At 39.5% G+C, this 12,956-nt stretch overlaps 1 protein-coding gene across 1 annotated transcript; it reads right to left on the reverse strand.

Annotated features, from left to right (window-relative positions):
* Positions 1-2,796: 2,796 nt before the first annotated feature.
* il1b (interleukin 1, beta) lies at positions 2,797-7,949 on the reverse strand. Its single transcript, XM_020081882.2, has 6 exons — positions 7,669-7,949; positions 6,175-6,226; positions 5,341-5,524; positions 4,739-4,915; positions 4,200-4,324; positions 2,797-3,662 (listed from the first exon to the last, which is right to left on the reverse strand). The coding sequence occupies exons 1-6, from the start codon at positions 7,701-7,703 to the stop codon at positions 3,447-3,449; spliced, it is 789 nt and encodes a 262-aa protein (XP_019937441.1). The 5' UTR covers positions 7,704-7,949; the 3' UTR covers positions 2,797-3,446.
* Positions 7,950-12,956: the final 5,007 nt, after the last annotated feature.

A 12,956-nucleotide genomic window follows, 5' to 3' on the forward strand; every position in this document is an offset into this window, starting at 1 on the left:
TGATTAACTTGTGTCATTGTTTTCCTACATTGCATGTCAATGTGTTTTTACCAGTGGTTTGACTAGAGCTGTGGTCGCATGTCCCATGACCTTAATGAAAAAATTCCAAATATGAGTCTCCCACAGATATAAAGACAGACAAATGTTATTGGAATTAGCAGGTAGATATATCACAGTGGGCACCAGGGCAGCGCGGTCGTATCACAGCGTCAATGTTCTGGGTTTGAATCTGACACCAAGATCTCTCTATGTGGAGTTTGCATGTGGGTTTTCTCAGGTATCCTCCCACAATGACGAGCAGCTTAGTTTAGCTGGAGACTTTTTTCTGTATGTTGGGCCTGTGATGGACTGGTGACCTGTTCAAGGTGTGTAAGCAGTTGGCAGAATGGATGGCTGCCATAACCAGGTTTACAAAGTACTTCACAAGAGCAAATGAAAATATGCATTAAAAAACGCATCTGAATACATAATTCAAACAAAGACAATCAAACGTGTTTGAGAAAAGGTAAAACACTCAACAGAGTTTTCAGATTAGACTACCAGAGGGAGACTGAACCAGGACCTGAGGACCAGGATGGCTCTATGGGTCTTAAAGAGAATAAGCAGCAGAGTGACCCATAATGAAAATCAACAGCTGTAGCTCTATTATAAAATACAGTGACGGGCAGTATAAACCTCAATGCCTGTGTAATAATGATATAATATAAAATGGCATCATGTATCAGTTGAGATATTGTACTGTCAAAGGGGCCAAGTACTTTTGATACTTTAAGTACATCTTCCTGGTTATACTTTCATGCTGCTATCAAAATAACATGTGCAAATGCATTTATTTTTACAGCTTTTATTAATTTTTTTATCAAATGACAGGATTTTCTATTTCTGTTTTGTTTATAGCATGTTATTGTTTGGTGTATGTTGTTATATAACCTCTATGAGGGAGTATATATTGCAGGACTGATGTATTATGTTACAGTAAGCAAGGCACACACTTGACTTCCTAGAGTCTCTGCGGAGTCCACAATCATGACCTTCAGACAGACCCAGGCTCGCTGTTTCCCCCTATTTCCTATCCTGGTGCTAAGCACTGCTAAGACTGTTGTAGCTTCATATCATCCTGCAGATATGAGAGAGGTAAAGTGGTTTCACATGAAGTTATAAAATCACAATAAGACACATCAGACCAAACAAACCATATTTAGATAAATTAAGTTGTAGAAATTATTTAAAGGAAAGTCATGAGCTTAATCTGTCTCATAGTCTTTTGCACTTGTATAACTTTCTGACTGAGATGGACACTCTATCTTTAACTTGTTGATCAATGAGCGATCATTGCAGAAATATTCGTTCTCTCTTTTATTCCAGGTTTTCATACATACGTGCATTTAGCTGATTCATAGTAACAGCCAAATGCACAAAGATCTGTCTCACAGCACAGGCTTTGTGCTTGTGAAACAAACCAGTGTGCACTTACATTTGTAGATCTTGATAAAAAAAAGCAACAGTAGTACAAAAGTAAATCTGTATGTGTCTTTGTGTGGGTTTCTATCCACAGGATGAGACTGGTAAATGCACAGATTGAGATGATGTATTCTAGATTTGCACTTGAGTGTGTGAATCTGTGCACAGAAATGTAAAAATTGGAATTTAGATTGTTTTACACAATTATTCCATAATTTTTTATTCATTCACAAAATCCTATTTACATTTATAAAGCTTATAAAAGATATTATTTTCACTCCCTATAAAAAGACTAATAGAGGAGGCTTGTCAGGAGCCTGTTCGCCATGACGCCACCCTGGAGTTTAATTTGTGGGCAGTGGTCCCTGACTGCAGCAGATCATATCAGTGCCCGAGGGCTGGAATGACGGATATTTATTGAATCAATTAGTTGAATCACAGAAAAATGTATTGACAATGATTCTGATAATTTATCTGTCATTCACATATTTTAAAGCAAAAATGCCAGTAAAAAAAAGAAAACTGCTACCAGCTTCTCAAATGTTTATGTTTCTCAATTTTTTGGAGAAAACTCTTCAGAGACTCTGGGAATGATTTTTCTGACATTTTATTCATTGTAGAATCGGTTCTTACAAACAATAACTATCAAGACCATAGACTATACATATAAAACATATAAAAATGGATAAAGGAGAACTGGTACATACATTAAGTTGAGCTCTGACGATAGCAGTTTTATTGTATACATGAATGTTCTAGTGTTGCACATGTAACCCTAACCCCTAACCCAAGTTGACGGGATGGTGAAGTCACAAGGTACAGAACTTATCATTTTGTTGATGTTTTCTGTTACACTGCTGCCCCTCAGTTCGTCCTGGGGGAGGGATTGCTCATGTGTGACTTTCTTTGAGGTTTCTGTATATTTTCCCCTTTTTTAGAAGTTTTGATTGACTCATAATAAACCAGGATGTTTTCATGAGGCATTGGTCGTCAAAAAAGTGGCATCAATTTCAAATTTTTCTTTTATAACAAACTTGACATGATGTTTAATGTCCTTCTTGCAAATAGCAATAGTCACTTGTTAATGTGCTTCTTGTTAATACCTATTTTTTGATTTAGGGGATTGTTGCTGATCCATGTACATTTTTCAATTTCAATTTCTCAGATGATAATTGATGGATCTTGATGAAAAAAATCAGGGTTAAGGGACTGATATTTAGGAATGTGCTCAAATTGGTGTAGATACAAATAAAAATCCAGGGTACATTTAAATACGGTTTCATAAGGAGACTGTTAGGCATTAGGAGATGAATACACTCTTCTTCTAGATTGCTGTAGGATAGACATGATATTACTTTATTAATTATTTCGCACATAGAGGTGAAAACAACTCTCCTACAAACAATTCTCCCAGTTTAAAAATCTATACAAATCTGACTTCATTGACATTCAGTTGTTTGTTTTTTTTAGCTCACACTGCAGTCTGAAAAACAGCTGTTTTTATATTTGCTTCATTTGATCTTATCTAACAGCTTTACACTAATCACTTTCTGTCTGTCGGTCCGTACCTCTGTCAATCTCTGTGTCCCATGTGCATCAAGGCTTGGTTAAACTTACACTCACTACGTTGCTATGATGCACAGTTCTCATAAGAAGCACCCACACAAGGCTCTGATATGTTCACTGATATGTTACAAACATTTATCATAGAAGCAGAATAATATATATTAGTAGTTGCCAGGAATATCCTATTACAACATTCTCCAGAAAAGAAGAGAAACCTTTAAACAGCAGTTCCCCAGTGAGTAAAAAAAGATATAGTGGGTTATACTGGTTGAATAGCTACCTCTGTCTCATAGAACACTATGAAAAGCGAGGCGATTGCTCCATCTAGTGGTCAGGGACAACAAAGTTAAGAAAAAAGCACCCAAAGCATATTTCTGGTTACATTCAAACTGCAGAAGGCTCTGATAGCATGAGTGATTTTAGCTGGTTTTGAATGAGAAGACACGAGAGACAGAGTCAACTTTACACATCTCCACAGGCTTCTCCTCCTTCTCATAGGATGTGCTGATGAACCAGCCGCGGCACTTAACGGATTCAAACGTCTTAACATTCACTCCTGTCTCCCTGAGGAAGAAGAGGAAACGGTCATTGGTTCCATCACTGCGGATGACCTTTAATTGCTCTGCACTGCATTCCTGCCACAAGAGATAAAGCAGAAAAGTCCCATGTTAATTCTTTCTGTGATGAAGGCCATTGCTGCCAGCAAATAGAAATAAGATGAAAAGTAATGTTGTAAAAAGTGCTCATATTACTGTCAGTCAAAAGTAAAGATTTTCACTTAAGAACTCAAAATTGTAAGTTGCAAACTTCATTTTGAAAAATTTATCCAAATAAAGAGAAATGACCGGGTCAAACTTAACCTACAAATCAAAATAAAGTTAAAAAGTTAAAATGTTGATTATGGAAAAAACTAAATCATGAGATGGAACTGTTATCATTAGAAATTGGAAATTTGGACATACAATCTTGATTCTGATGTTATACTGACGATATTACTAATGGTAAATTGTAAGATTTAAACGTCAAGGATTGAAAACCTAAATATTGAAATGAAATAAATGTTTAACTACACCAAAAAATTCTAATAATTAGTAAAATTATCAAATTTCTCATTATGAAACAGAATGACCCGTGTGTGTGTGTGTGTGTGTGTGTGTGTGTGTGTGTGTCACCTCCAGTTTCAGCTCCGCTATGTCACCGTTCATTGTGCAGGAAATGTACAAGTTGTGATTGATGATTGACAGAACAACAGTCTGACCAATACCAGGAGAGCCATATGTCCCCATTTTAAATTTCACTAATGTGATAAACAAAAGAAAAAGCAGGGGGTGGGGGGGGAGGCGTGAGAGAGAGAGAGAGAGAATGAGATGTAGATTAAATACATTGCAGTTTTATGATTTTGTAATTTCTTTAGGCCTACATGGTAAAAATCCTTGAGAAAGAAATATCCACAGAAATATTGTCAGTATCACATCATCAATCTGAGGGGGTCATGAGATGATGCATTTGCAATGTCTTGGTAAATACTGGATAAGAGACATCACTTTAATGTGAAAAGGACTCACGTACAAATGAGCGTGGATAATATTGCCTCTGATTAAATCCTACATTTTAAAATCTTGTATGTTTTTAATTCATGTCAAATATGAATGTGATAACTAACTGTAGCTGTTGGATGAATGCAGTAAAAATACAATTTCCTTGCTTGTACCTTTGTGAATGTAGTCTGCTGCAGTCAGAGTGAGGGCCAGCAGTTTTAAGTCTTTGGATTTGCAGATGATCCCTTTATTGTTTTGGTCCGTCAGACTGCACTCCCAACTACTGAGACGACGGAAGTCCAGTCTCCTCTCCCCTATGGAGTTGTTCTCAAACGTCTTGACAATTGTTGCTGTGGAGAGGAGGAATGAGACGTTTGCAGCTTTCAATTACTGTAAACAAAAAGGTGCTCCAAGACAGTTGAAGATTTTATTTTGCAAGTAGTCCAGACACTGTTTCATAGGCAACTCTGCAACTCTCATTGTCATTTAGAAGTGTATTCCTGCCAGTAACTTTCCACACTCTAAGACAAGATGACACTTTTACTTTCTTTTTTATAAAGATATTATAGGCAAGTATAAAGAGAGTTGTTTAAATAATAAATGGCATTGTAATATATAAACTGAATACTTTAACACTTCTGTTTCTGTACATTAGTAGTGGTGACCATCTGATGGACCATTCAGATTTTAAAAGCTGACATATGGTTGAGGGCTCTTCATCCACTCTATATCACATTTCAGGGAGCATATAAAGATGTGTTCTGTTGTTACCCACTCTCTATCACACTGTCCATGAGCATTCTGCAGCGCTCACTGTCACTTTGTCCTTTTTGAGACAGGACGTTTTTCATCCTGTTTGCTAGCAGCAACAGGGTAGCTGCACCCTTCATGGAACCTGGGTTTCGGGAAATCCTCAGGTCCAGTTCTGTATCAAGATTGATGACCTCATCTGGAACATCCTACAAATTCGAGAACAAACACACATCACATTCACCTGCACGTGCTTCTTCTGGTCTGAGTCACTCAAAACTGACGATGCCGTTCACTGTGTTGCACCTTATTGTGTTAGAACAGCATAGCAATGCAGGAACCACAGACTCAAATAACATCTAGGAAACAGGGATAAGGCAAAAAAATCTGGATCTGTACTGAAACAGATGAAGGTCATACACACGCAAACAGTCCAATAATACAAGCAGACAAATCTAAAGGGAGCAGGCAAACTATACAAAAAACAGGGACAAGGAAAAAGCGAAATCAAGCAGAACAAAGGCCGGGAGAGCTTAGTACACAGAGGCAACAATAGGCTATCAGGTAGGGAGGTGGTGTGAGCAGTTTGGGTGGGGTATTGGTAATGAGGTGCAGGTATATGGTGAGTGCTGTGGTGGGAAACTGAACAGTCTGAAAGTTCCAAGTCGGAAAAATAAATTAAAAAAAGGAAGTGACAAAGTAAAATGCATAGTCATGATCAGCAGACCAGAACAGCGGTAAAAAAAGAATTACTTAGTTACAACATAGTAGTCTCCTGTGCCAGAGTACGACATTATCTCATGTTTTTTTTGTTTACGTCATTTTTCATAGCAGCTGCACAAATGTCAAATGAACTTACCGTCTTGTCAAAGCAGAAAGATTTGAATCCTTTCTCTTCTGATTCAAGAGGGCTGAAACGCACAAAATAAGAGTATGAGATTTATAGAGGGTGAGGGGGGGGGATCCCTTTTAAATCTAAATGACCAGAAAACCGGCCTCCTTTATAATTTGCTGATTCTATCGCCCCCTCTCAGCCAGCTCCCATCCCCCATGACAGAGAGTTCGGCGTGTACACACAGAATTTGTGTGTGCAGGTGAGCATCCTGTAGTTAATGCTAACTCACAAAATCATGGGATCTGCAGGTTATTTTAAAAGTTGAAGCCGAATAGCACAGAAAACAACAGCCTCTCTCTTCTGCACAGACACACTCTGTCACGGCCAGACAGACCACCAGCTGCTCTGAGAGAAATTCAGAACACCACAAAATATGTCAACTAACTTATACTGACTATTTAAGGCTCTGTTCTCTACCTATTTTGTTCAAATAAAAGAAAAATACAAGGGGTCATGTATATTAATTGGAAACATGAGACATGCCCCTCTCAGTTGATACCACGCCCCCCTTGCAGATCAAGGACGTAAGTCTGAAAAAAAAAAATCTGAAAGTGAAAAAAAGGACCCAAAATATCAAAATATATATTAAAATATGAAAATAAATATTTTTTTAAAAACTATTCCAGAACTGAATCAAACCCCCAAAGACGTTTATATAGATTGTTGCATTTTCCAAAGTTCAAGATCAAAACATGAACTTTTCAGTTTTTTTTAAAATGGCTCCATAATTTACCCCCCTGAGTACCTGAGTGTGTGTGTGTATGTTTGCATGTGTGCTTGTGTGCATGTGTGCACATGTGTGTGTGTTTGTGTGTGTGAGAGCACTCCGCCTCAATCAGGAGAGAAGTCGAGATGTGTCACAGGAAGAGGTTTATATGAAAAGATTGTTCCATCTTTTTTATGAATTGATATGAGATCATTGAAATCAAGTTCCATTTTATTAAGAGAATAGCTTTAACCCAGCCTCCAACCAGTAATTCAGAAATCAGGAAATTCTGACGTGGCATATCAGATGAAACGTGATTCAAATGGCAAAAAACTAAAAACAAAAAAAACACCCACATATGCCCCACATTTAACTGTGAATTATTTGTACCAGATTCACAACTTCCATAGCTGACTTTGACTAATCCACCACTATTTATTTCCCTTTTTTTATGCGTGTTTTAAAATAAAAGATGCTACAATGAGAAGTGAAACAAATTGTCAGACAGAATGGAAGTTGTTCTCTTTTTGGAAGCACTAACTCAGGAGATAACGCTGAGAGATGATATGCTGCAGGAATGTGACACAAACAAGTAATAAAATATTTCTCTTCAACACAATTGTTACACTATGCTCCTATAACACATCAAGTATGATCTAAAATTCCTCATTCTTGCTCATTATTGCTTTTAACCTGCAGTCTGCATATTTCCAAAAAATAAGGTTTGGGATTGTAGAGTTTCTTAAACTTACCTCTCAAGAGCTTGAGACAAATCAAAGTCACTCATTGTCTTGAAACTTCTGAGTGATGGTGAGTGATTTGTTTCTCTCTCTGTCAATGATTCGTCTGTCTCCTCCAGACACCGGTTGCACTGAAGACTGAGCGCCTCCGACTCACAGTTCTCCTTTATGCAACAGCTGCAGCCTTTCACTTCCCATGTCGCTCACCACACACGTAACTTTCTCTCTTGATGACATCACAAGCTGCTACCACCAACTTCAGCATATGCACATACAAGGTGTAAAACCACACTAGTCACACATCATTATTTCAAGATGTAAACATTACACAAAAAGCGGTCGTCCTCCAACCAGAAGGTCAGAATTCTGAGAAAAAAGTCAGAATTCTGAAAAAAAAGTTAGAATTCTGAAAAAAAAGTTAGAATTCTGAAAAAAAGTCTGAATTCTGAGAAAAAAGGCAGAACTCACCTTTTTTTCCCCACAGTGACCCTAATCCTCTTCTGTATTATTCTAACCAATGCTGTAAATACTAAAAATGTTGTGACGTTCTCCATTACACGTGGCATCTTTTCCACTTCTGTCCGTCCTGGGAGAGGGATCCCTCACATGTGGCTCTCTCTGAAGTTGCTACCTTATTTTACACTGTTCAAAGTGTTTTTGTTGTAGTTCTTCCTTACTCTTGTTTAGGGTTAGGGGCAGGTGATGTCACACCTTGTAAAAGCCCGATGAGACAAATTGTGATTTGTAAATATATGGGCTATACAAATAAAATGCAATAGATTGAATGAAGTGATCATTATTACCACCACAATCTTTTCACAGCAAGAAACCATGTAAGGCGGCAAAGAAAACATACGCATAACACCATTCAAAGGATGACGTTCTCCAGGTATGTAGCACAGTCTCATGACGCTGTGAAGTTTTTATAAGATGTCGTGTTGACAGGTCTTTGTTGTAGGTTGGCGTGTTGAGCCGAGATGGCGTGTGTGTATGTATCCCTTCCAGATTATTGATGTGTGCAGTTTCCATGTGTTGTACCCTAACAGCTGGCTGTGTGTCTTCCCTGTTGTTAGGCTGCTGTGTTGCCCTGCCTTGCCTCTTTACTCTTTACTCTTTACTTCCGGAGCTTGCCTCTAGGTTATTTCTGCTTATAGCCGCACTGCCTGCACTGTTTAGATGCTCTGCCTTCATGGTTTAGACGCCGTTTTAATATTAAGTATTATAGTTCAAGACTGACCTCAATCAGACCGTGACTCGTTGGTGGGGGTTAGTACAGCATAGTGAAGGACCTGCCGAACTGAAGCATGTTGCATGTTTTCTTTCGTTGTGATTTGAGTGTGCAGTTGTTTTGTATATAGATATGTTGCTTGGTTTCTGTCTTTTCCTTTTGTTTGATTATTTTGGAGCAGTGACCTCAGGTTAACTCTGTCCGTTACTGCACCTGGATTGTGGAAAGCACGAACTATTGAACTGGTTTTAAAAAGAAACTTAACTTAATAAAGATATTGTTGATCACTGTGAATAACAAAACTTGTTAAATGACTCGACATCGTGCCTGTATTCATTTGTGTATGTACCTGGGCATGGGTGGTTTTTGGGAAACCCTCTCAGAGAAAGTACCAATTAAAATGAAATAGTACAATACACTGACCTGGTTTTCTGGAAAAGGGTAAAAGCTGATGTTGCAGCCCTGTGGCAGGAAGTGGTGCTGGTGCTTTACAGAGAGGTGAAAGGACACCTTTGCCTCTGCAAAATCAGAGGGGGTGTAGTGGAAACAGTCTGTGACCAGAGACCACATGCTGTGGAGGAATCTACACTATCACTTAATCTTAATATTTTTGGACTGAAATGTCGGGGGAAGTGCAAACAGGAAAGAAATCCTACTGGTATACAAGGGAAAAAATTATTCATGAACATGAATAGCTTCATTTCTCTTTCTAGATGGAAGGAAATGCAGGAATAGACTCCTCACAGTGTTAGTGTATGTGGTGTGGTGGATCAAAAGGCATGCGACATTGATGCCATCTGAGAGAGCGTCTCACTGCCAAGATCAATGTGATAGTATTACAACTGTACTCAGAGCAGTGAGTATGCTTATGCTCGCAGCTAGCCTTTTTCAGGACTGGCTGGTGCAAAAATATGGACCCGCCTTCACAGCCGGGGCCAGAAACAGACTTTGTCTGCCTCTCCCCCTCGTCTGGCTTTCTGTCTCCGTCTCCTGCCTTTTCTCTCCACCTCTGCCAGCTTCTTGGGCACCTGTTCGTGTCTCCACCTCAACCAGCCCAGTGGTGTGTGCTGGAGGAAGGCGTTGTTGGTCCTTGAGGTCACATCTATCATGCATATGTGACTCACAACCCCCCCCCTTTATTTCCTTTTGTCCCCCTCTATTACTTGTTCTTTCTCCATCACCCCAACAGGTCCTGGCAGAGGCCGTCCACACCGAGCCCGGTTCTGCCGGAGGTTTCTTCCACTTGGGAGTTTTTCCTCCCCGCTGTTGCTCATGCTTGCTCGGTGTGGAACAAGTTGGATTTTGTGTTTCTTAAGATCTTGGACTTTTGTGCAGCACCTTGAGACAACTGTTTGTCGTGATACCGTGCTATATGAATAAATTTGATTGATTGATTGATCTATCAGTGCCAGCATCCATCATGCAACATTACATACAAGTGTCTCAGCAGTATTTATATGTCTAATCAATCAATCAGACTAAAGTTGCGTAACTGGGGTTTGAGGCAACGGCTCAAACTGATTTAGCTCAGGATCACCGTGGTGCTCCACCACACCGATGCCCCCTCTGGGGAACATTCCCCCACTTATAAACAGTCCTCTGTAGTATAGGTGCCTTGCAATTCTCTGTCGCCCCCCTCAGTCCTCTGACCAGTTTTTAGCATTAATCAAAATCAGGGCTCAGACCTGCAGGTGAAGTTACACTTGAACACTTGGAGGCACTTGTTCCCATTTAAAAACATACACAAAAAAATCCCATCTTTTTATTTATGTGTGTTTGCATATGCGAACAAAAAGACAAACGAATCGAGAATTTTTCACAGTGTAGCCTCATCCATAGTCCCTCTGGCTCTTCTCTCTATCTCGTTTCAGATAACTCCGGCACCGGGACTACAGGACCACAACGACCACCATCACCATTGTCTGCATTTATTACAAGAACTCAGCAATTCATTAATATATCTAGTCATGTTGTAGATCTATACATTGTTATTGTTATGGTTAGCCTTGATTTTGATGGTGCCAAATTGTTACCGGTCTCTCTCTCTCCACCTCATCTCTCTCTTCTCTCCCCCGCTTTCCACCCATCTCTCCTTTCCTCCCCCCTTACTTTTCTTTCCTCACCCCAACTGGTCGAGGCAGATGACCGCCCACATTGAGCCTGGTTCTGCCAGAGGTTTCTCCCTGTTCATGAGGGAGTTTTTCCTCTCCACAGTCGCCTGTGCTTGCTCATTGTGGGAACTGTTGGGTTTCTCTATGTTAATATTGTCTTAAGGTCTTGACCTTTAAATGTAAAGTGCCTTGAGATAATGTAAATTATGAATTGGCGCTATATAAATAAAATTGAATTGAATTGAATTGAATCCAGTATGAACGGACTGAATGTTTACGGTGACCCGCAACTTTCACAACAATCATGGCTTGTGAGTATTTCATTAAAATACATTTGGAAAACTCCAAAACAATTTTCATTAAAGCACTGGTTCATTTAAATGGCTCTTAATGCCTCATTGTGTCTCCTCATCAATAATACATTATTATTATCGATCACTGTGAATAATAAAACTTGTTAAATGACTCTACATCGTGCCTGTATTCATTTGTGTTTGTACCTGGGCATGGGTGGTTTTTGGGAAACCCTCTCAGAGAAAGTAAAGTAAAAATAGATTCTTTAGATGCAAGTCCTAAGGTGGCGTTGTTGGTATTCAATTCTCTAGATCTGCCACTTGCAGTTCAACTGATATTGCCACACTATGTATGGGACAGTTGAGACCAGCGGATGAGACATTGCTGAATAGTGTCAACTAAGGCTGATAGTAACACAGTCGCATTGTGGGAACTTTTGGGTTTCTCTATATTAATAAGATTTTAATGTCTTGACCTTCTGTGTAAAGTGCCTTTAGATAATGTATATTAGGATTTGGCGCTACACAAATAAAATTGAATTGAGTTCACAGTTCATACTGGAACTACCTCCTCTCAGGCATAAGTCACCCTCCTTCCTCCAACTAATTCAGAACGCAGCAGCTCGGCTTTTCACTGGTCTTAAAAGGCAACTTCACATCACCGCGATCCTTGCTTCTCTTCGTTGGCTCCCTGTCTGCTTTTATGTGTTCAAGTTGTCATGTGACACAGCGTTCATTCAGTCACTTAATTTGAACACTACCTTGTTTCCAACCACCTAAATGTGGTTGTCTAGCCTCCTTTCACATTGCATCCTGCTGATTATTTCTCTTATATTTACTTTTCTTACTGTTAACCACGCACTTTGTTTTTAAAAAACAGACTACTTTACTATTATTATTACTAAAACTCTGCTCGCACATCTGCATTTCACCCAAAGACACAGGGGATTACCGTGATATTTCCATTACAGCAATCTCCAGACAAGAAAGGGTGGCTGTGGTTCAGGAACTAGAGCAGGTGATTCACCAATTAAAATGAAATAGTACAATACACTGACCTGGTTTTCTGGAAAAAGGTAAAGCTGACTCATATGTTGCAGCCCTGTGGCAGGAAGTGGTGCTGGTGCTTTACAGAGAGGTGAAAGGACACCTTTGCCTCTGCAAAATCAGAGGGGGTGTAGTGGAAACAGTCTGTGACCAGAGACCACATGCTGTGGAGGAATCTACACTATCACTTAATCTTACCATAAATTCAAACACTGCCTTTTATGGTTCAGGACTCACCTGATCCAGCCCTAACTATAGGCTTTGTCAAAGAGGAAGGTTTTTAGTTTTACTTTAAATGCTGGGACAGTGTCTGCCTCCCGAACCCAGAGTGGGAGCTGGTTCCACAGGAGAGGAGCCTGATAGCTAAATGCTCTACCTCCTGCTCTACTCTTACAGACTCTTGGAACCACTAGAGAGCCTGTGTTTTGGGAACGAAGTGATCTACTTGGATAATAAGGTGTTATCAGCTCTTTGATATATGAGGGGGCGTGATTGTTGAGGGCTTTAAATGTGAGGAGCAGGATCTTGAATTCTATTCTGAATTTTACCGGGAGCCACTGTAAGGAAGCTAAGACAGGAGTGATATGATCTCTCCTTCTAGTTCCTGTCAGCACTCGTGCT

Source organism: Paralichthys olivaceus, chromosome 18 (genome assembly GCF_024713975.1).
Source record: "Paralichthys olivaceus isolate ysfri-2021 chromosome 18, ASM2471397v2, whole genome shotgun sequence".
NCBI classification, from domain to species: domain Eukaryota; kingdom Metazoa; phylum Chordata; class Actinopteri; order Pleuronectiformes; family Paralichthyidae; genus Paralichthys; species Paralichthys olivaceus.